At 38.3% G+C, this 20,606-nt stretch overlaps 1 protein-coding gene across 2 annotated transcripts in view; it reads left to right on the forward strand.

Annotated features, from left to right (window-relative positions):
* Positions 1–4,078: 4,078 nt before the first annotated feature.
* The window catches only part of LOC136838688 (protein O-linked-mannose beta-1,2-N-acetylglucosaminyltransferase 1-like), a 31,093-nt gene continuing 14,565 nt past the window's right edge, over positions 4,079–20,606 (forward strand). Inside the window, exons 1-11 of one of the 2 annotated variants that reach the window (XM_067104092.1) lie at positions 4,079–4,365; positions 7,661–7,859; positions 8,268–8,380; positions 8,891–9,043; positions 16,202–16,307; positions 16,454–16,537; positions 16,719–16,828; positions 17,004–17,217; positions 17,502–17,629; positions 18,170–18,214; positions 19,862–20,154. In XM_067104092.1, the coding sequence (XP_066960193.1) occupies positions 16,820–16,828; positions 17,004–17,217; positions 17,502–17,629; positions 18,170–18,214; positions 19,862–20,154 (689 nt within the window). In that variant the 5' untranslated portion in view covers positions 4,079–4,365; positions 7,661–7,859; positions 8,268–8,380; ... (2 more) ...; positions 16,454–16,537; positions 16,719–16,819. Of the gene's footprint in view, positions 4,366–7,660; positions 7,860–8,267; positions 8,381–8,890; positions 9,044–16,201; positions 16,308–16,453; positions 16,538–16,711; positions 16,829–17,003; positions 17,218–17,501; positions 17,630–18,169; positions 18,215–19,861; positions 20,155–20,606 lie in introns of both variants that reach the window. The other variant, XM_067104091.1, reaches the window with a different exon arrangement.

Raw genomic sequence — 20,606 nt, forward strand, 5'->3', positions numbered from 1 at the left:
CCATAGAATTTTATTTTAAAGCCTGTAAAATTGGTGAAGACTCCAGAAATAATAATTAATTTTGAGGATTATCAGCTTCCTTGACAAACTACAGCCCTCCATTTGATTTATAAAGTACACAATCTTCAGGAAGTTGGAAACACTACTCTAACGTCTCTTCTTTGCTCTCAAAAATTGAAAGGTACTGTTTTCTTGTGCCCTAGACTGTCGATAATAAATGCCTCTGCAACTGGTGTGGCTTGTCTGTGATATTCTAAACTAGCTGAACAAATCTTTCGTGCCTTTGACCAAGCACTGCAGGCAAAAGCTGCAGGAATAATGTGGAAGTATGGCAAGTTCTATAATAGTAGTGTTTTACAATCGTAAAATGTTCTGAACTGTTGAAACTTTACTTCAAGGTGCTGGGCAGAGATCTTTTATTTAAATCTGCCGTTATTCCTGTTATTTCAGATTGTTAAACCTGGTGTTATTCCTGTAACAGAAACCGGCGTGATGGAGAAAATAAAAGAACAGACCTTTGCCGTCAGCATTCACTAGCTAGTCAAAGAAGCCAATGGCAAACTTGTGTGGGATAGTTTCTTTCCATGGGCAGAGGTAAAATGTCGAAGAAATCCCTCACCTCAAAGAAACCCTGAAGATTCAGTCATGCAGGAATCTTGGCAAAGATCCCTGAGAATTCAGGTCGAGAATGCATCCTATGCTCACATATTTGGCTGTTTAAAACAAGTAACAAGACTCAGAACATGATGACGTTAATGTTGAGAGTTAACATCGTTGATGGCCTTGTATAATGTATTGATTATGAAAATCTGTCTCTAAAGCCAAGCGCTGCGGTACTTGCAGCCATTCGGTGCTTAAGACTGAAAAGAGGGAAGTAGGGTGGTGGGACAAAAAGATTGAAGAAAGAAAGCTGGAATGGAGGTAAAGTAATAGGCTAAAATGTCGATGAAGCTAGGGGGCAAAGGGACGCTACAAACAATCTTTACTGAGACCCACAGTGCACCGCGTAAGGGGTACTGACGGCATCAATCATTCTCCTACGGGGGCTTGTGTAAAGACCACGGTCCAGATAGGTAAGGATCTAGTCAATAAACGTGTACCAGTGAAGGTTGTGATGGTAAAAACTAAGTAAAACTTTTGTAAAGATAATGTGAATGAACACAGGCTGTGACTGGTTCACTCTTCCAGTTTAGAGAGGATGACAAAGCCTTACTCAATCACAGGAGTTATAAATTGTTTTCAAGGTGCAAATTCCCTAATTTATTACATTATATTCAGGTCAAGTTATCTAAACACGAATCTTTATTCTTTAAGACAGTACTGTATTGTGTTATCTTTGTAAAGACGCTCATATACAGGCTACATAGAAGTATTGTGTGAGTTTATTTTTGAGGAGCAAACTAACCTTATGTTCAAATTGGATGATACGCTATTGCGCACACAAATCGGTTTTTTAGGTAACATATTTTATAGTATGATCACTTTGTCAATCGATAGTATCATGTGTTATGTTATTAACATAACGCCCATTCCTGACATGTATAGTTTGTTATCAGTCAGTGGGAAATAATGGAGGTAGATAAGTAAATTTAATATAAGTTAGGGAATCTAACATCCTGCTATTGTAGCTCTGAGTTCAACAATGCAGTGAGCTGTATACCATAGACCTCTATTACTTCCATAAAATTCTTTTATAAGTCATATGTGAAATGTGCTTTGCAACAGTGGTATAACAACGAGACTGCTCTCTATTTGTCATCGTGGATATGTGTTTAAGCTCTGAATATAGCTGGAGTAAAAGGAAAAAAATATGTTGGCAAAGTTGTCGTCAGACAGGATACGGTTTTCAAAACATTCCAACTTTTCCACCCTGCAAATGGGATTGAGTAGAGGTGGGCAGTGTTAGTTCTTTAATATTACTGAAATTTAACATATACATTCACAAGGTTTAGATATAGATCGTTTCCTCACCTAAACCCTGTGTAAGTTTCTGAAGTTATCATTCGTTCGACTTCCTTATAATGGGTTAATAGCACTATACCACTCGGCTCGACTTTATCTCTCTCTCTCTCTCTCTCTCTCTCTCTCTCTCTCTCTCTCTCTCTCTCTCTCTCTCTCTCCAGTGCTCCTCGCGTGGAATATTGTATGCCGTACTAAAAGGTGTTTACAGCGTTCCTTCGGCCCCTAGCTGCACCCCCTTTTTAGCCTTTTACTTTATATTCCTCCTTTCCGCTTACTTTCTTCCAACTCACTGTTCAGTCTTTCTAAGTGTAACTTTTTAAAGCAACCTGATTTTTCTGCCAGTTTCATCTTAGATACTTGTATTTCATCTCCTTTATTTCCTTCCTGCCCAACGTCTCAAACTCCCTCTTCTCAGCTGTATGGCTGAATGTCGTAGTGCATGGGTCTATAGCCTAAATTTCATGATACCTTCATACATTGCGTAACTGAGAAGTAACTAAAGTCTTTCGTAACTTCAGCCATTGATAAAATCACCATTCTTCCTGGAATAAGTTTCAGCAATTACAGAAGTAATTAGCAAAAATCTGTTTCAATTGTACTTTAAACCAGTTGTCACTAGGACTACCAAACGTGCTTTCTGATAGGACCGGTTTATACCTTTCGAGGCTTGATAGAAATAGGCTCAGACCGTCGTGTTGGGAAGATTGCCCTTAAAATAATAGATAAACATGTTTTCTGTGTTCAATCTGCGTCATTTCTAATGATCCCAGATAGGTTATTTCCGTAAGTGCCGTTGTAATCTCTAGGGCCATGTATAGGCTTAGTAGATTAACTTGAATTGTTGCTTTGTTTATCGGCCAAGCATCTGGTTTTCAAGTTGAATATGCAAATAGCTTCTTTTGTTCAAAGGAATTAAATGGTCGATTGACAAGTGACTTGGTATGAGAACTTGTGGATATCAGACATCAGATTAGTCAGAAAGCCCCTGTTGTTAGAGAGTCCTTTCAAGGAAGGTGTACTATTTATGCCTGTGTTGCCAGATCATTATTCCAAAAATCTGAACTTTACCAAAAAAATCTGGAGATATGAAATAAAATCTTTAAAAAATCTAGAATATCCAGTTTATTCATATACACTGTATTATCGTGTATTTACTCATATTTAGGATAAGCCTGGCAAACTGAACATTCAATCAGTATTGCAAAAATATTCAGAACAAAACAGGTCACCGGTAATTCCTATAAAAGAGTAAAATTGGAGCATTGGCTGCCATACTTACTTTGAATGATGCCTCAGTATGTTATTAGATTTTAAATGACGATTTTTCGCGAACTACTGAACAACGTTCAGTAGTGCAAAAGTTTCTGCCAAATCGGACATATGTCAAGGATCAATGAACACCATTAACATATTCCTAAAACATACAGTTCTGTGTATGTCGGGAAAAAAGACACTCACTAAACAACAATAAATATATCCCGATTTTTGGTCTCGAAGGAATAAAACTGCATTTATCTATATGTCTGTTAGCAACTTGTACAAAACATTAACATTCCAGAATATGAGATGAATGGAGGTTCAGTATCTTGGAACATTGCACTTAACCTTCCTGGGTGGACGTACAGGCATTTGATTGCATAATTAGTACTACATGATCCATCACACAATAATACAGGGACATAAAAAGTTTGTTATCCTTTCCGACCAAGAAACTGAAAAGTTGCACCACTATAATTGTGCTGTTAGATTGCGGTAGAGTTAGGCAACCGGATTTATAAAGCCCCCGGCCCAATTAGAAACAGTCCCAGCACTTATTTTGCAACGCATATTCGTTTCATTGATTAACTGTGACTCACATCCAGAAGGAAAAACGGGCATAGGACAAACATCCTCATCCCAAAATAGAATCGGAAGCGCACCGACCTCTAGAACCTCCCCCTCCTAGAATATCTTTCATTTAAAAGCTATATGTCATTGTCAACTTTTCGATGATGAAAACATCGTTATTTCGGCTTCTCCTCGTCAAGATATCCTAACCTTTTGACCGGATGCACTTTACATGTGGCACCGAATTCAAGTAGATATGATTTGCTTAGCCAAGATCTATTTAGAGCTAGGCAGTGGCTTCCTCTCCGCGGTGAAGCCAAGTCCTACTGTAACTTTTATTGAAGTGTTTCTTATTGTTCAACGAGACCCCTAAGAACTCGAAAATTTGCCGTAATACTTCTAGACTGAATGGAAGAAGGGCGAGAGAACATTCGTGAGTGAATCTTCATCGTATTCACGAAACAAGAAGCCGTCTGTTTACGGAAAAAAAGTGTCTCCGCGCCGCCTCCATGAAAACCTCCTGGATATTTTAATGCTTCTTTGGCATCACATAGTCATCATATTTTGCGAGAGGAAGTGAGTTAGTATAACCTTTATCTTGAAAAAGTCATCAGTCTTCTTGTATTACTGTAAAAGTTGTTAGAAATTTCTCATGAGATGACGTCACAGCCACACGAGACAGTCACGGGATGGATAGTAGCCTCGATTCAAAACCATTTTGTCCATTTTAAGGGTATACAACACGAGATAGAAGAATTGGGTTATGTTTCAAGCGTTTTAATTATGCCAAGAACTTATCTCTAGCACTTGGGGTTCTCGAGATGTGACGTCTCTTTCACACTATGCGTTTTTTTTCCGCACACGAGGCGGTCTCCGCACCGCAGGCATAGCAGACGAAAACCGCCAATACGGCGGTCGCCGCTCGCGGGCTGGATCAGCAGCAAATGATATCAGAAACGCGTTTGCTGATTTTTTCATGAGTGAAGAGTGACCTTTGAGTTGGCAATATTCTAGAATATGAATGTGAGAAATTAAATGAATTTTGGTAATGAATGTCTTTACAACTTTTGCAGAAACTGGTTTGCCACAATTAATATACTAAGAATGTTTGTAAATTGAAAAGTAAGTACACATACCAAATTCATTCATTTCTTTATCATCCAGACTCTCAAAACCCTCCCTTAATCCACAGCAAACTTCTTTCCAAGCCGATGTAACAGAACTCCGACATTTGTATTCTTCTAGGCTTTTGTCCCATAATACTGGTTTCATTTCTGCTAATGAAATAAGTAATTCAATATCAATATTTTGTTCCATGTCTGTGTGTTTATTCAAGTCCACGAGAAGCACTGCGTGGTCTACTACTGCTCGCCGAACAAGAGGCGGAAAAACCCGCGTGGTGTGAAGACTCATATTGAACATGATAGCCAGCTGTCACCGCCCGCGGAACGGATCCGCGCAAAGCCAGTGGGACACCGCTCATGCAAGGCGGTGCCGCTCCGGCGAAAAATCCGCTCCGCTCTAGTGTGAAAGGCTTCATATATAATCTATCAGTCGACTGATAAAAGCGGAGCCGCATCGCTTGCGGCAGCGGATTAAAAACGCGTAGTGTGAAAGGAGCCTTACAGTTTACCAAGCGTTCTGCGAAACCATGAGTTTGTTGTACAGCATTCTTAAGCCGCTCCTAATTAGGCACTGGGGTATTGACCTCTTTCATAGTCTCTGACAGAAGTTGATATTATAAAAATTTGTAAGAGGTTGGTATTCTCTGCTATAAATTTGTCTATTTTTTTTTAATCTGCCGAGTGGTGGAATATTTGCAGACACGAGTGTATTTTACGAGCTACAGTCTAAACCTGAGGTTTCCACCTATTCCAAACTTCAGAGTACGTCATTGAACTATAGGTTTAAATTCAGTTCTGATTACTTGGTATAATCTAAATATGCTTCACCACACATTCTAGTTTAGGCGAGCCATTTCTTCATTTGGCTTTAGTAGAGCAAATGTTATTTTATTCTCAGAGTGGTAACTAATCAAAGAAACTTGCACCTTTTGTGGCAGGATTTGAACCCTACTCACAATGGTACTAGAAATGGTACCAGACATAATGCAGTATTACTCTGCTCGTTGAAACCTCTGTGGGTATAGCTTCGAATCCTGCCATGTAAGAGAAATTGTCCTCATTCATTTCCCATACGGTTGTAGGTTTGCAGTGAGAAGTTTATTTTATCCCAGGAAATTGCCACTGTCGAACTTCTCAGTTCCAGAGGTCTTTTATTCCTCACACCATTGGACTGTGGAACAGTCTCCCTGAGGATGTCGTGCAACTGGAACTTCAGAAGTTCAAGCGAAGATGCAGTATATCACTACCCTAACACTATTCTCGAAACATATTTCAATACATTTTTATCTATTTATTAATTTATTTTTTCTTTTTAATAATTTAGATCTCTTCTGTGTTTCCCTTTACCTTCTCTTGCTTCCTAGTGAGTACCATATTTTTGGGAAACTTGAATTTCAAGTCAATGGCCCCTGCGGTCTTGTTTTTACGAATAGGTTTATCTTCTGAATAATAATAATAATAATAATAATAATAATAATAATAATATATAATAATAATAATAATAATAATGATATATATATATATATATATATATATATATATATATATATATATATATATATATATATATATATGTGTGTGTGTGTGTGTGTGTGTGTGTGTGTGTGTGTAGAAAATATCATGAGCAATGCTCCATTTGATGAGAGAATTATATGACATCCCATTTTTTTAACTCACCACTGCAATAGATAGATAGATAGGCATAAGTCCTTATACAAAAAGATTCACAGTATCACATGTAACAAAGTGAGTACGAGTACTCACTTTCTAGCATACACACGCAGAATTCTGTATGAACTCACGCAAAAATATGTATATATTATTACATTATTGTAAATTATCCTTGATCAACTTGACTACAGTAAATCGTTCTAATACCAAACAACGAGGACTTGGCATTTCGAAGGCTGGTTGTTAACGGAGCTACTGTTATATCCAACAGTCCAGTTGTGACTGCCTTTCAGTCCTCTTGGTATCCAGCTGAGCTACGATAACGAGTCGCAGATGCGTATTTCTTCTTCTCAGAGTCTGGTTGTTGAGAATGCATACACTCTCTGGAACTTCACCGAAGGTAAGTGTCATTAGACAACCTGGGCATATGTTTGGTCCGAGCTTGCTGTCCGTCGTATGTTCGGATGTTTGATTAAGCCCATCTCTCTCTCTCTCTCTCTCTCTCTCTCTCTCTCTGGCGTATTCGGATGTATGATTAGGCCGAGCTCACTGTCTCCTATATATTCGGATATATGATTAGCCGAACTCATTGGCTCTCATATACTCAGATATATGATTAGGCTGAGCTTAATGCCTCTCTTATTCGAATATGGTGAGACCGAGCTCAGCCTCTCTCATGTATTCGGACGGTTAAAACGTTAATTCTTCGCTGGATCCTGCTCAAATGTTACTTGTTGACCAAGAATAAGCGATCAAAATCTTGTGCTGATTCGGTCAGGTCTTGAAGTGATACGCGTAGGCCTATGTATAATGTATTTCATTTTCAGTCTGGACTCTTACGTCAAGTGCAGTGGTCAGTTTCATATAAATAATTTGTAATTTTAGTATGCGACACCTCTTTGTTAAGTTGGTATTCTAGGTAGTACCATAATCGTATGAGAAACTATAACGGTCTCATGAGTTTTGAAAAAGAGTATCAATCTTGTGTGAAATTCGCTTGAGGGTGGGCAGTCATTAAGTGACTTCTTGAACTTCTGTTGTCCTTGAAGTTTAATATCTTTCTTTGTTTACATCAGGGGAGCTAGTATGGAAACTTCCATGGGAAGACTTCAGATCCACACTCCCTGACAAGTTTTCAGTGAAAGGGAATGGTTCCAGTACCAGCTCCATATCGGTACAGTTTATTGCAAGGAAACCAAGCCCAAGAGATTCGGAAAGACTTTTCCTAACTTCAGTGAGCAAGTTCATTTCGACCTGCGCAGTGGCAGTTTTCAGGTACGGATTATTCAATTCACCGATATTTTTAAAATGACTGATTAGCAACTCATCATCGTTTCAAGTTACGTATAAAAGCCTTAAATAAATTATAAAATTACGTTACAGTTTGATTAGTCTCTAATCTACTTAGCAATCAAACTTTTCTCAATGGTATTTGTTTCCATGTACACAGAACAACATTACCTGAGGGTTGTTTATCTTAACAAGCTAATATTTGGGGTGGCTTGTTAACAAGTTCATTCTGATACTGGCGGTGCATCTTTTTTTATAATGTCCCTTCGCCTTTTTATTGTCTAACAAGTTCATTCTGAGGATAGCCAATCTTTTCACTTGGGTACACTGGGGTTGCGGATCGTTTTTTTTTTTATTTTTCGTCACTTATCTTTATTCGTTTATATTTTTTAGCTGTATTATCAAGAGGAAATTATCTGGGATACAGGATACAGTGGAGAACCAGAGATAGATCTAGACTCAGACTACAAATTTGAAAGTTGTTGAAAGCAAGGAGCAGAAACGAGGTGAGCTGTTAATATAATAAAGTCATAAATATATGCAAAGGAAAAATTTATGTAACTGGTATATTCCAGTTACTTTTTCGCTCATTAGTTTTGATGGAATAATTTTTTTTCACTCCCTAACAGCTTCTCAAGATAAAAATATCACGTCTAATTATTCTTTTGTTATCCATGTCTAACAAGGTGCACACAACGTCAGTATGTCTTTGATAGGCTCTGTTAGTATGCAATATTTATTCGTTTTTGGGAAAAGGCATAATAATAATGATAGATGATGATAATATTTCTGTTATCAACAACTGAAGCAGTAGTAACAGTTATTGTAAGTTGCACTAGGAACAATGACATCCTGGTCATTGTTCTTGCCAAAGGAAACTGACCGTCAACTGAGTTGAGGAAAAGTAATGATAGCTTTCCTCGACGTTTTCTGTGAAGAAAATCACATCCTGAACTATCTTATTTTATCGCATTCCTCTCTTATGCAATGCTGTTTTGACCTTATCTTGCTTACAGAGCCTATTAATAGCATTACACCAGAGCCTACTTCGAGTCAGAATTGGGATCTCATGCCCCAGAGTCCGTCCTACCTCTTGGTTGTCTTAGTCGCCGTTCTCCTTCTCAGTTTTGATGGGTAACGCCATGACATTCTTCTTGCGACGGAAAAAGGTGAGGTTGTACTAATTCTTACATACAGTATCTAATGTGCAAGTCAGTGTATGTCGAAGACTGCTTGCAGATGGGAACAGTTGAGGCTGAGTGAGCTTGTAATCGCAACCGTTAAATCTTTGAATCTGACTGCGTGATTACAGAGCTGAAGTGTTATTCTGAACTGAGTTGTTAACACGAAAGATGGCTTCCTAAACTTTATGACACGATAGGAAACAAAATAGGGCGGAGAAGTTTATCAGCGGTGAAATAGTAAGGGTTTGGACAAGGAAGAGAGTTTGTTGACTACGTATTTGCTATGAAACAAATCGGTAAGAAGGAAAAAGCTCTCTGTTGATGAGTGGTATACATAATCCCAGAGAAAACTCCAACTAGAATCGATAAAGAAGTGATATGGATGGTGTTGAAGATGTGTCATGGAAGATAGCTTGTTCAGAGCGATTAAAAGTTAATATGATAATAGTGTAGTAAGTCTAAGACTCTAGATCGAAGAGTGTCTGGTTTGGTATGAAAGTGATCTGAGGCAAAATAGTGTTAATGTTTTCACGGTTGTCTGACTCCTTTACTGATGGAGTGATATAAGAATTTAGAGAAAGAATATTTGATAGAGGAGCAAAGTTATAGAATGAAAATTGAATGGAGTCTGGAGCGCTTGATGTTTGCAGATGATACAACGCTGATTTGGGATCGTGAAGAGAAACCTCAGGAAATTGTGAAAATGTTTGAGAGTGTTTTATGAGGAGAAAGTTGAGGGGTAATGTCAGCAGCGTGTGTGCAAAAGATAGGTAACAGTCTTGGATTGTCTATGGAAGCCAAGTTAGGAATGTATGAAGGGGCTGTTGAACCAACTGTCCCTAGTGGAAGTGATATGAGGATGGAAGCTGTGGTTTATGTGGTGTAAAATAGAATGGAGGTTGGAAGTTTGGTGGTGAGAAGAGTATGTAATTCTGAAGCATTAGTAGGAAGGCGGAGAGACCCGCATGTATTGGAGATGTGGGTGAAAAGATGCACTGGAAAAGAAGGGCCCTAACATCCAAAATGCAAGAGAACACGCGTGAGATAGTCTCTTTTTTTCCTCTATAACTCTCTCCTGTTCGGGGAAAAATTTAATGTTGTATATCTATATCTACAGTATATAAAGTCAACATTAAAACAGATGTATTGTTGCTCTCAATAACTGTTCATACGTTTGAATATTTAAACTGGTTAACCTAACTTCACTTGATTAATCTGTTATATTATCATGTATATGTTATCTACGTATCTTTAATGTTAGTTTCTTTTTGTTCTTTTGGTTTTTACAACTGGGCACTCTGTCCATTGGAAACTTTAATAATCTTTTTAGAAAGTTTCTTGTGAATAGGCCTCAGTATGAAAGGCTGTATAAATGTAACTTATTTATGTATAAATATAAGATTTCACCAGTGCTGTCGTGAACTGTTGTTTTCTTAAGCAATACAAAAAATGAAAATTTTACTTTTTGATATTCACAAGTCAAGTTCTTAAATCCATTCTCTCGTTAAACCACTTCTAAATGTATACTTGGTCGCTACCTGTCTTATATTTTACCTGCAGCGAAAATCAGACTCATTTTCACTAACGCAAAAACAAAAAAACTGACAGGGGAGATATAACTTTTAATCCGAGTGTTTATATATATATATATATATATATATATATATATATATATATATATATATATATATATATATATATATATATGTGTGTGTGTGTGTGTGTGTGTGTGTGTGTGTGTGTATATTCATATTCCCTTTTAGAAATCTGCACCAACCAGCGAAGAACTGGCACCAGTGGTCCGGGTGAGAGAAGGATTGAGGGTGCCCTCTCTTCCACCCACCCACCAGGGGCGTCCTCCGAAGAACAGAGACGTTTTCTTGACGGTGCCTCCAGCCGGACCGCAAAGTACTGTCGCTCCCTCCAGGCCTGACTCTGATATCTACGTGCAAGTTAATCCCGTCAGGTATTCCGCCCTGGCTGATCTGGCCAGTAGGAATATCATAAAGGGGAACGTGGTTGTCAAGAATTGTGAAAGTGAATACGACGATAAACTGAGTTGATAGAAGTTAATCTTCGTTAGTATATGTAGGTTGTCAACGAACACCCAGTTTCATTGATGTTCTACGTACATTTCATAAAAGATGCCAAATGAATCTCACGTTGTCAGAATTAGCAACATTTTAAAAGTAGGACAGTTGTGATAAGACTTCTGAAGTTTCGTCAGTTCATATCTGACAAATTTCGACAGGTGCGTCAGTCATTCCATTATCATATCTGACAAATTGGTTTTACGGTTAGGTGTCTTCATTCATGTATAGGAATAGTTTCATTCCATTATGTATACTTAATGCTTTCTGTGGCATATATTTGATGTGCTGTAACATTTGCAGTGCTTGTTACGGTTATGTGTCTTCATTCATGTATATGAATAGTTTCATTCTACAGTTTATTGCTATCGCCGCCTACCCTTCCCAAGATGCACACCATGTGCATTTTTGACCTCCATTCATATTTTTGATGTCTTGCTGTAACAACCTCTCTAACTATTCTTTTTGTGTTCGAGTGACGAATTTTCTCCCAGTTGCACCTTTTGATCCTTGTATTTCATCTCCTGCAATCTCAGGATCCTTTTATCTTGCTGTCCAACCACTCCAACTATCTCGCTTTTTACTGTCTGAAGCGCTGAATGGCGAAAGTGCTCCCGTGTTTGGCTTGACAGCCCAAGTTTCATGAAATCACATGAAATGATTTATTTCCGTGCGATTCCGTTCGTTTATGTACACCTCGTATGATCATGACAATATGTGACTGTGGTTTTTTGTGGATGATTGATTGATTGATTATGGCTCCTAAAACTGGTGTCACTGTTGTGGATGAAGTGTGATGAAGTGGTACTTTCACTGTGAAAGGGTACTGAGCACGATTCGTGAGAACTGAGCACAGAGCACTGACCTGACACATATTGGCTACCTGGAGCGAAATTTGGAACTGCGAAGGCAAGATGTAAAAAAAAAAAGTCTAGAAAATGCTGGTGAACGCTCCCATGCGACATCATCTTTAATATGTCACGCAAACACGATTTTGTGCCAGGTAATGTGACCCACGTGACACCTTGAAGAAGCCACATGAGCTTAATTTGAAGCCCATAATTTGTGCGCATGTTACACCCAGTCGACTACATTTTGAGATCACAAAACATGCTCATATGACCCCCACTTTTCCAAATGCTAAACATCAAGTAATTTTTCCCAGAAGAACTCATGTGACACCACTCGTGGAAATTAGCACATATTCTGCTGACGTCTACAAATGCGACTTCTTTAGTCGCTGAGATGTTTATGGTAAGATAAGTTGTTATTTTTGTCATATTTCTAAACAGAAGTCAGTAGAACTGTGTAATTATTCCTTACTAGCTTGGTTTACTAAGCGAATCCCGGGGTAAACCTTATAAATTGATCCGTAAATTCTGTTCATTACAAATTTGAATAAACGTAATTTTAAATCAGCCTTTCTTCATCCCTTTCTCTAATCCATTTTATCAACCCACCGCGATGTTTCATCTTTGCATACGATTGTTTATGAAAGCAGTAGTGCGAAAGGAAGTAGGGAGACTGGTGTGGACCCCCAGATTCTGAGTAGCCAACAGAGACTATATATTAATGTTTATGTAGGCAATTAAAACACGTAATTATAAAGCAAAGATGAAGACATTCTAAGGGGTCCATTTATTTCGTAATTTGTTAAAATGTTAAAAGGAGTAAGAGCCCTGGTGTGCACATTATATGGGCTTAGACCTACAAACATAAAAGCTGTCTATTTTATTTGCACCTTTTGGCTTTCTCTTATAAATGTATGTGAAATACTTGGAATTCTTCATTTTGCTCTTAACAGTCGGTGAGAAGGGAAGGTAACATTAACCCCCTGTTCAGTTACGTCTGGTAAACCAGTTATTCCTAACCAGAGAGATTACAGTACTCTTTTTATGTTTGATTCCAGTCATTCTACGATCTTGATATTGAGAACTCCAAAATTATCTCCCTGGCGTCGAGTACTGATTTACAGAGCAAGATACAGAATGGTGTAAAGTTTTAGCTAAGTCTAAAAGACGGAAGAATGAATGGTGATTAAAGGCTGATTCACACTGTACGGTTCGTTTACGTTTCGTCTTCATACGGCTTTCGTTCGTAAATTATTATTACATAGAAACCAATGGAGCTGTTCACACTATACGGTTCGGTCTTCGTTCGTCTTTCGTATGGCTTTCGTTCGTACGGCTCTGATACGTTTGGAAGAAATCTCCGACGTACGAAACGTATACGTACGAAATGTATACGCATCCTCACCGCTCACTGTGAACAGAGATAGGTATCAGTTTTGGTCACGTTGCGTTTGGGGGTAATTAAGCAATAATGAGTGACGAGAAGTTGATAGAGTTGGTCAGAGGGTATGAGGAGGAGCTATATGATATGAGTAACAGAAGATACAGTGACAATCAGACGAAGGAACAAATATGGAGAGTTATTGGCGACGAATTGAAAAAACCGGGTAAGATATTCAACTGTATTTCACTTCATCTTGATATAATTTTTCATTACCCTTTTCATTTACATTCATCCTTATCTCTACACTATGTTTTCTTCCAAGGAAGAGAACCAGGAGGACTATTAAAGAAATCTTTAAATTTCTCTCTTACAAGGAATGCACCATGAGGGTCATTTCCTCCCTGTCTAGCTATGTCTTCTAAAGAACCTTCATTGTTGGAGACAGTTATGTTGGTAACATCAACAGTATTGTCACGCAAGTAGTTGTGCAAAAGGCAAGTTGCAAATATAACATTAACAGCATTATCAGGTAACAAATTCATTGTCCTTTGATATATTCTAAACCTCTGACTCAGTATCCCAAAAGCGTTCTTAACAACCCTCCTTGCACGTGAAAGCCGATAATTAAAATGCCTTTTCTTATCATCAATATTGCTCTGTGAGCCGGGATAAGTTCTCAGCAGATCAGTTTTCAGAGGAAAAGCTTCGTCTCCAACAATGACGAAAGGTGCAGTGCAAGATGAGTTCGGCAGTTGGGGAGGGTATGTTGAGAATGCCTTTTTCTAACTGCTCACCGAGCTTTGAATGAGAAAAAACAGCCTATCTCTCCTGTGGTGAAATATTCTCCTGAAGGTTAGTATTGATCTTGACGAAGTCCTCTTCTAACTTCTGAAGCAAATAATTGAATTGAGATATTGACATTCTGAAGTACTGGTGAAACTTCACTTTATCGTCTTGCAATTCTTTATAGAGAGTCCAGTATTCTCCCTCTGACTTCCTCTTCAGTTGGCCCTTATGCACCCAAACTCTCTTTTTCTTACCGAGGACTCTTTCCTCTTCCTCATCTAAAAGTAAAGCAATGGCAGCGAACTGCTTTAGATAAAATTTTTTGGCGCCATATCGGAGCAACAGCTGTATGCAGACTGAACGTATCCGAAACGTACAGTGTGAACACAGTGACATTTTGCTGGAACGTAAACGAAACGTATCCGTACGAAAACGAACCGCACAGTGTGAATCGGCCCCAAGACAGTTAACGGGTACACTTAGAAATGCAAAAAAAATTAGGCAAGAGAAAGACCTGGGTAAACGTTGCAAGCCTCCAAGCATTAGTACTGAGAAATGCTAAGCAAATATGCCTCAACCTGGCATTGCGCAGTGGCAAAATAGACCACCAGTGCGTAAAAATCATTGGACGAAAGCGAAATGTTAATTTGTCATGCTCCCGCAAGGCGGCGCTGCATCTTACTACTAACGCCGATTTAGTTATCATAAAAGTTTGCATACTTTTTCACTTAAGCGTACAACGGTACCGTAAAATAGAACATTTTTTCCTCCGAGAACTGACCCTGCACCCTACTGGAGAAAAGAACCCATCCAGGAAAAAGGTAAGAGTTTATTATTCGTCCAAAACTTTCCTGTCACCAGTTTGCACTGTGACAGGTTGGCCTGTGTATCGTGTGCGAGTTCTCACGATATATTCCCCTTTTAAAATGGTTTACACGCACACAGTTAGTTGTTTCATTGTAACGACAATATCTATTTGTATCGTAAAAGGATACGTGAGCCTAAACACGACGTTAGATGGATACGAAGGAGAAGAAATAAACGAGAACGTCACAGTCATTGTCAGCCCGTCTACAGATACCGTGGCTGAGTCAACCACTTCAGGACCAGGTAAACAAACCAAGAATTGGTGAATTTCACTGCATGAGAGACAGTTCCGCATTTCATCTGAAATTCAGACATTCTTCTGAAAACATTAGGTATTACTGAAAGCTTATTTGAAGTCGAAAAGAATAAATGCAAAAAGAATTTATTACCCGTCGTCCTTCAAAAGAAGGCATCGTGCTTACCCCATATGAAAAATGGGAAAAAAGCACGTTAAACGAAGTAGAAGAAGATAATGATAGAGCTATTATATGTCACGTACGATTATCGTAAATGGTTTGCACACTCAAATTCCCCTTTCTCTTGATTCTGAAAGCTTGCATATATACTAGAAGAAAGAGAGAGAGAGAGAGAATTCAGTAATGGAACCCATAGCGCAACTGTTGACAAAATAAGTGAGCTAGTACCTGGTAGTTAGACGAGTGTGGTTGGGCAAACTAGGATTTAGAGACGAGTGTTGTTGGGCAAACTACGATTTGGGAACATGATAGCAACTTTACCTTAATGAGAACCGGATGACTAATCATACACCCTATTTTCTGTATGGTAAGTGCTTTGAGGGATGAGTTTGCAAGACCTTTGCCTTTATTCTTAACCCCACCCAGTTACAGCTGGGTGGACTGCTAGCGGTAGGCATGGATCAGTCCACGGGCCTAGCAAACGTGATTTGAACTCTCCACCATATATATATATATATATATATATATATATATATATATATATATATATATATACACACAGTATATATATGTATACATATATACTGTGACTGTGTATAGGAGTTATATATTAAGTTAAATCATAATTCATGTTCATATACGAGTATTTCTTCATACGTAAAATTACTTACAATATATATCATTTATTAATAAATGTCCTCTTCTGTAATCACTTATTCTCTTGACCAAAACCAAACTGGCCTTTGCAGATGCAACTCGGTCCCAGGACGTCCCCCCGACCATGCGCCCTCCATTGCTGCTACATGTGATCACGAAATCTGAAAACTGTCGGCCCGAATCATATCAAATTTCACGGTGAGACGCGGCTCCGTAATTCGCAGGAGTTCGGGATTTAATAATAAATATTATCCTTGCAGCGTAAAGGTATAATACGCAGAAGGCTGTCGTGATTATGTTCTTGATTAACGCTTTCTCTCTACATAGGCTTATATATTTTGCAGGATTTCGAAGTTGATGCTCGCTACCCACAAAACGAAGATGGCGAAAGATTCAACGTAGGATTTTACGCCGTTGTCATCAACCAGGTACTAGTTTTTCTCTTCGTATGCACGAAAGAGAGAGAGAGAAAGAGAGAGAGAGAGTGTGTGTGTGTGTGTGTGTGTGTGCGCGCACGCGGAGGATGAAAAGTGGACCGGTGACTTAACCCTATATGCACATTTGTCATAGGCCTATACGCACATTTGCTGATGTATTTCCAGTTTTCAGGATACCCCTTGGGCGATGCGTTTCACCTTCAGCCCTGGGCTGACCTGAGGCATCTACACCACTTTCTCGACAGTTTGCAGCCTGGCCGACTCGTCGTGTGCATGCTTAGAGTGAGTTTCTGCTCAGCAGTATGCAGTTATTGGGTTTAAGCTAATGTTTATTTTATTAATAATCACAATAGCAAATCATTAGGACGTCTCCTGTGCCCTTGTTTTATTTATTTATTTGTTTGGCTAAACTCAAAAACATCAGTTAACTTAATCCTTAATTCATTCCATTTTCCAGAAGGATTTACCGTTCGAAATCCCGAACGAAACTCGCGTTTTCTTGCAAAAGATGGGATCTATCGCTATAGAATTCCTGGGACCAGGAATGACGTGGACCTGGGTTTGGGTGAAAGGGGGATATACGGTGGCGGAGGGCGTGACATTTCCTACCGCCCGGGACATGGCTCCAAGGCACCTGCTCCATTTCCAGGTCGAGCTTACACCAAAGACAGGTAAAAGCACTGAAAAAAAATGGCTTGCAGGGCAGAGGTTGTATTGTCTTTTCACTCCAGGCTTCAGAAAATGAGTCACGTGATATTTGTCGTTCTCTGCGACAATGACTTAAAATATTGGCCTATGTTTCTGTTACCTTCTTTGTTTTTATGTTAACGTATATATGATCATATATTTTTTTTAACGGTTGCGCATTCAGCTCGTCCTCTTTCTGGCCCACGTCAGGTCCTCCCTACGTCACCCATATCTTCCACCTTTATTTTTTTACTAATATCCCTTGCAGAGTTCTGCCCTGAGTGGCCCCATACCCCCCACTGGGAAAATAGAAGAGTTTTCTGTTCCCGGTACGAACGGTGTGGCGACCTCTGCGACTGCCAGAAGCCGTACGTCTTTAATACGACCGAGCAAAAGGTGGTTTTTTCCATGTTTGATTCATCATTCGTGTGAGAATCATTACTGATTTGCCTTTTAGATTTAGCACAACAACTCATTTTTTCTTGCAAGATTGTTAAAATCAGGATAATCGAATTCTTTTATTCCCTTGTAATTTCAATCATTACAGATTAATCTTTTAGATTTACCATAATTATTCGTCTACTTTTATTGCTGCATTGATTAGAATTGGGCTAATTGACTTCCCTCTATTCTATTCCCTCTCAGCTTCAATCATTACAGGTTTATCTTTTAGACTTATCACAATTATTTGTCTCTTTTTGCATGCTTCAAGTTTTTAGAGTTGGGATAATTATTCCTTTTATTCCCACGTAAATTCAGTCATTACAGATTTATATTTCGGACATTCCATAATTATTCGTCTCTCTTTTTTGCAAGCTTTAAGTTATTAGAATCAGGGTGATTGATTTCTTTTGTTCCCTCGTAACTTCGATCATTACAGATTCATCATTTAGACTTGCCATAATACTTTGTCTTTTTTTTTTTTTTTTTAGGGAGCTCAGGCGTCATCGAAAATGCTGTGGTGGTGATTCTTTTTCCCTCGTTGAGGTTTACTTGTTATATGCTAAAAGCTCGAATATCTCCTTAGCGGTTGGTTAATGTCACTCTATGCAAAGAGAAAATGCTGATAAGATTGTGGTGATGGTCTGATAAGGAGGTTCTTTATAGGTCCGTAATGAAAATGTAGCGTTCAGGTGGTTAGAACACTGGGGAAATAGTACAATATTCCGTCCAATAAATTTACTTGTAAATTATTATTAGTTTGGAAAAACCTCCTGTTGTTTGAAAGGATTTTGTACCAAATAAGTTTTCTGCATTTTTAAAGAAATCCATGGAATGTTATGACGAAGTTGAATTAGCTGTTTGCATAACTTGGATGGTTTTTTAATGTTTACTCTTCTCGAAGAGAATATATATATATATTGTTACGGCTCTTTAGCTGAGACCCTAACTTCCAGGCTCAATACAGAAAAGACATGGGCTCTGGAGTAGACGTTTTCAGACACAGACAGAAATATCAACCAGGAATGAAAAACGAAAAAAACTTAACAATATTTATGAACACAACAAATTTTCCTTAGATTTCAACAAAAGTACAAACAATTTTTAGGTTAATGATACTGTTCATAATACTGCTAAATACTAATTCCCTATAGCAAAGATAATCAAAATTTTATTCTGTCAATTTTAAGATAAAACAAGAAATAAAACCTTAAATTCCTACCTAACTTTATAAAGCTAAACACAAAGATAGTTATTAAGTTGGGAAAGCAATCTCCAAACAAACTTACAAAAGACAAACAAACGCAACGGTTATAGAACACTTAAAAAAACAATACAAAATAATATAAATTACACCTGAAATAGTTGTAAAAATTTCAGAGTTCAGGTGGTTACGAACGAGGAAAACACGGGCTGAAATCACCCGAAGATGAGGGCCAATAGGTGTCCTGCTGTAATCCTCATGAACACATTTAGTGTTGTAGCAATTGTCCACAAAATATCCAGGACAAACAATAAACGGCACATTACCTGGTGATATCCACCCTACTGGCCACCCTCACGGGTTTGGAAAACAGTGCAGCTGCTGGAGTTCCAGGAGACTTTGTCAGGAAGCGGAACAAAATTTTGATCCACTAATCAGAGGAAAAATAATGTTGGTCCTTGGAGAAATTTTCTGCAAGTTTTTAAAGAAACGTCTCCATGGCAACAAATGGTTATGAACTCCCCAAGATACACACCCTCCTCTTGCCCAAAAATAAAAATATAAAGAGCGTCAAAAATAGCACTATCACTTAAACACCTGGGGGAGGAGGAGAAACAGCACTTCCAAAAACAGCTGAAGGCTAAAAACAAACCCTTCACAAAAACTTAAATTTAACCTTAAAACTGGTTTTTTAAACTTTATTAATATTGAAAGCAATTTCTTAAGAGCAAAATATCAAAGAGTTCCTGATATATATATATATATATATATATATATATATATATATATATATATATATATATATATATATATATATATATATATATATATATATCACTGGGCTGCATTCTTTTCCGTTTGAATGAAAATAGGTCTAGAGATCTTAAACTTCGAATTCTCAGCAAGTCTCAAGAAGAAATTGCTACGGCCATGCCCTTTACCACTGTGATTGTGACCCCCAACAATAGTCTACCGATACCCAGATACATGAATATTTCCTTTCTCATTATAGGAGCCTCAAATCGCTAGCATCTGCGGAGGGTTTCAACAAGTCTCGGCTGAGAGTGTATACACAAACCCACCATGTTGAGCTGGAGGAATTCCTGCGTTTGGCGGACGTGTCCTTAACTGTGACTAACAGGTCCCACGATCTGGTGTCGACTCACATCGCGAGACAGATCGTCTTTGCCCTCAACGACACTCTGCATAGACACCTCGATGCCGATTACGTCATATTCTTGGAGGAGGACGTCAGGGTGTCTCCTGACTTCTTTGTGTGAGTAAGAGATTGTGTGTATGTGCTTTTCCTGTCTTGTCTTTGATTCGTTTCATGGCTCTCGTCTTTGCCTCTCAGTTATCCTTCTTATTTTTTAATTTATATTGTCGTTCTTTTCTTGTTTCGTTCGAACAAGAAAAACTATCGTAATGATTCAAGCAAAGTTATTATTCCAAGTACCAAGTTACTCAACGGAATAGACTTCTTTAGTCACCTAAATGAATACCTTAGGTAACACCAACGAATTAGTGGTTTGAAAGTTATATTAGAAACTTAATGACAGGTAACCGCATACTTTAAACAGAAGTCTGATCCCATTCTTGTAATTTTCTTTATTAAATTACCTATTAGGTACGCTATCAAATAAATAAATGATCTTTTTTAGGATATTTCGCATATGCTGTTAATTCGAACACATGTTTATCATATTCTAAACGAAATAGACGCACGCC

The sequence above is a fragment of the Macrobrachium rosenbergii genome, chromosome 5 (assembly GCF_040412425.1).
Source record: "Macrobrachium rosenbergii isolate ZJJX-2024 chromosome 5, ASM4041242v1, whole genome shotgun sequence".
NCBI lineage: Eukaryota > Metazoa > Arthropoda > Malacostraca > Decapoda > Palaemonidae > Macrobrachium > Macrobrachium rosenbergii.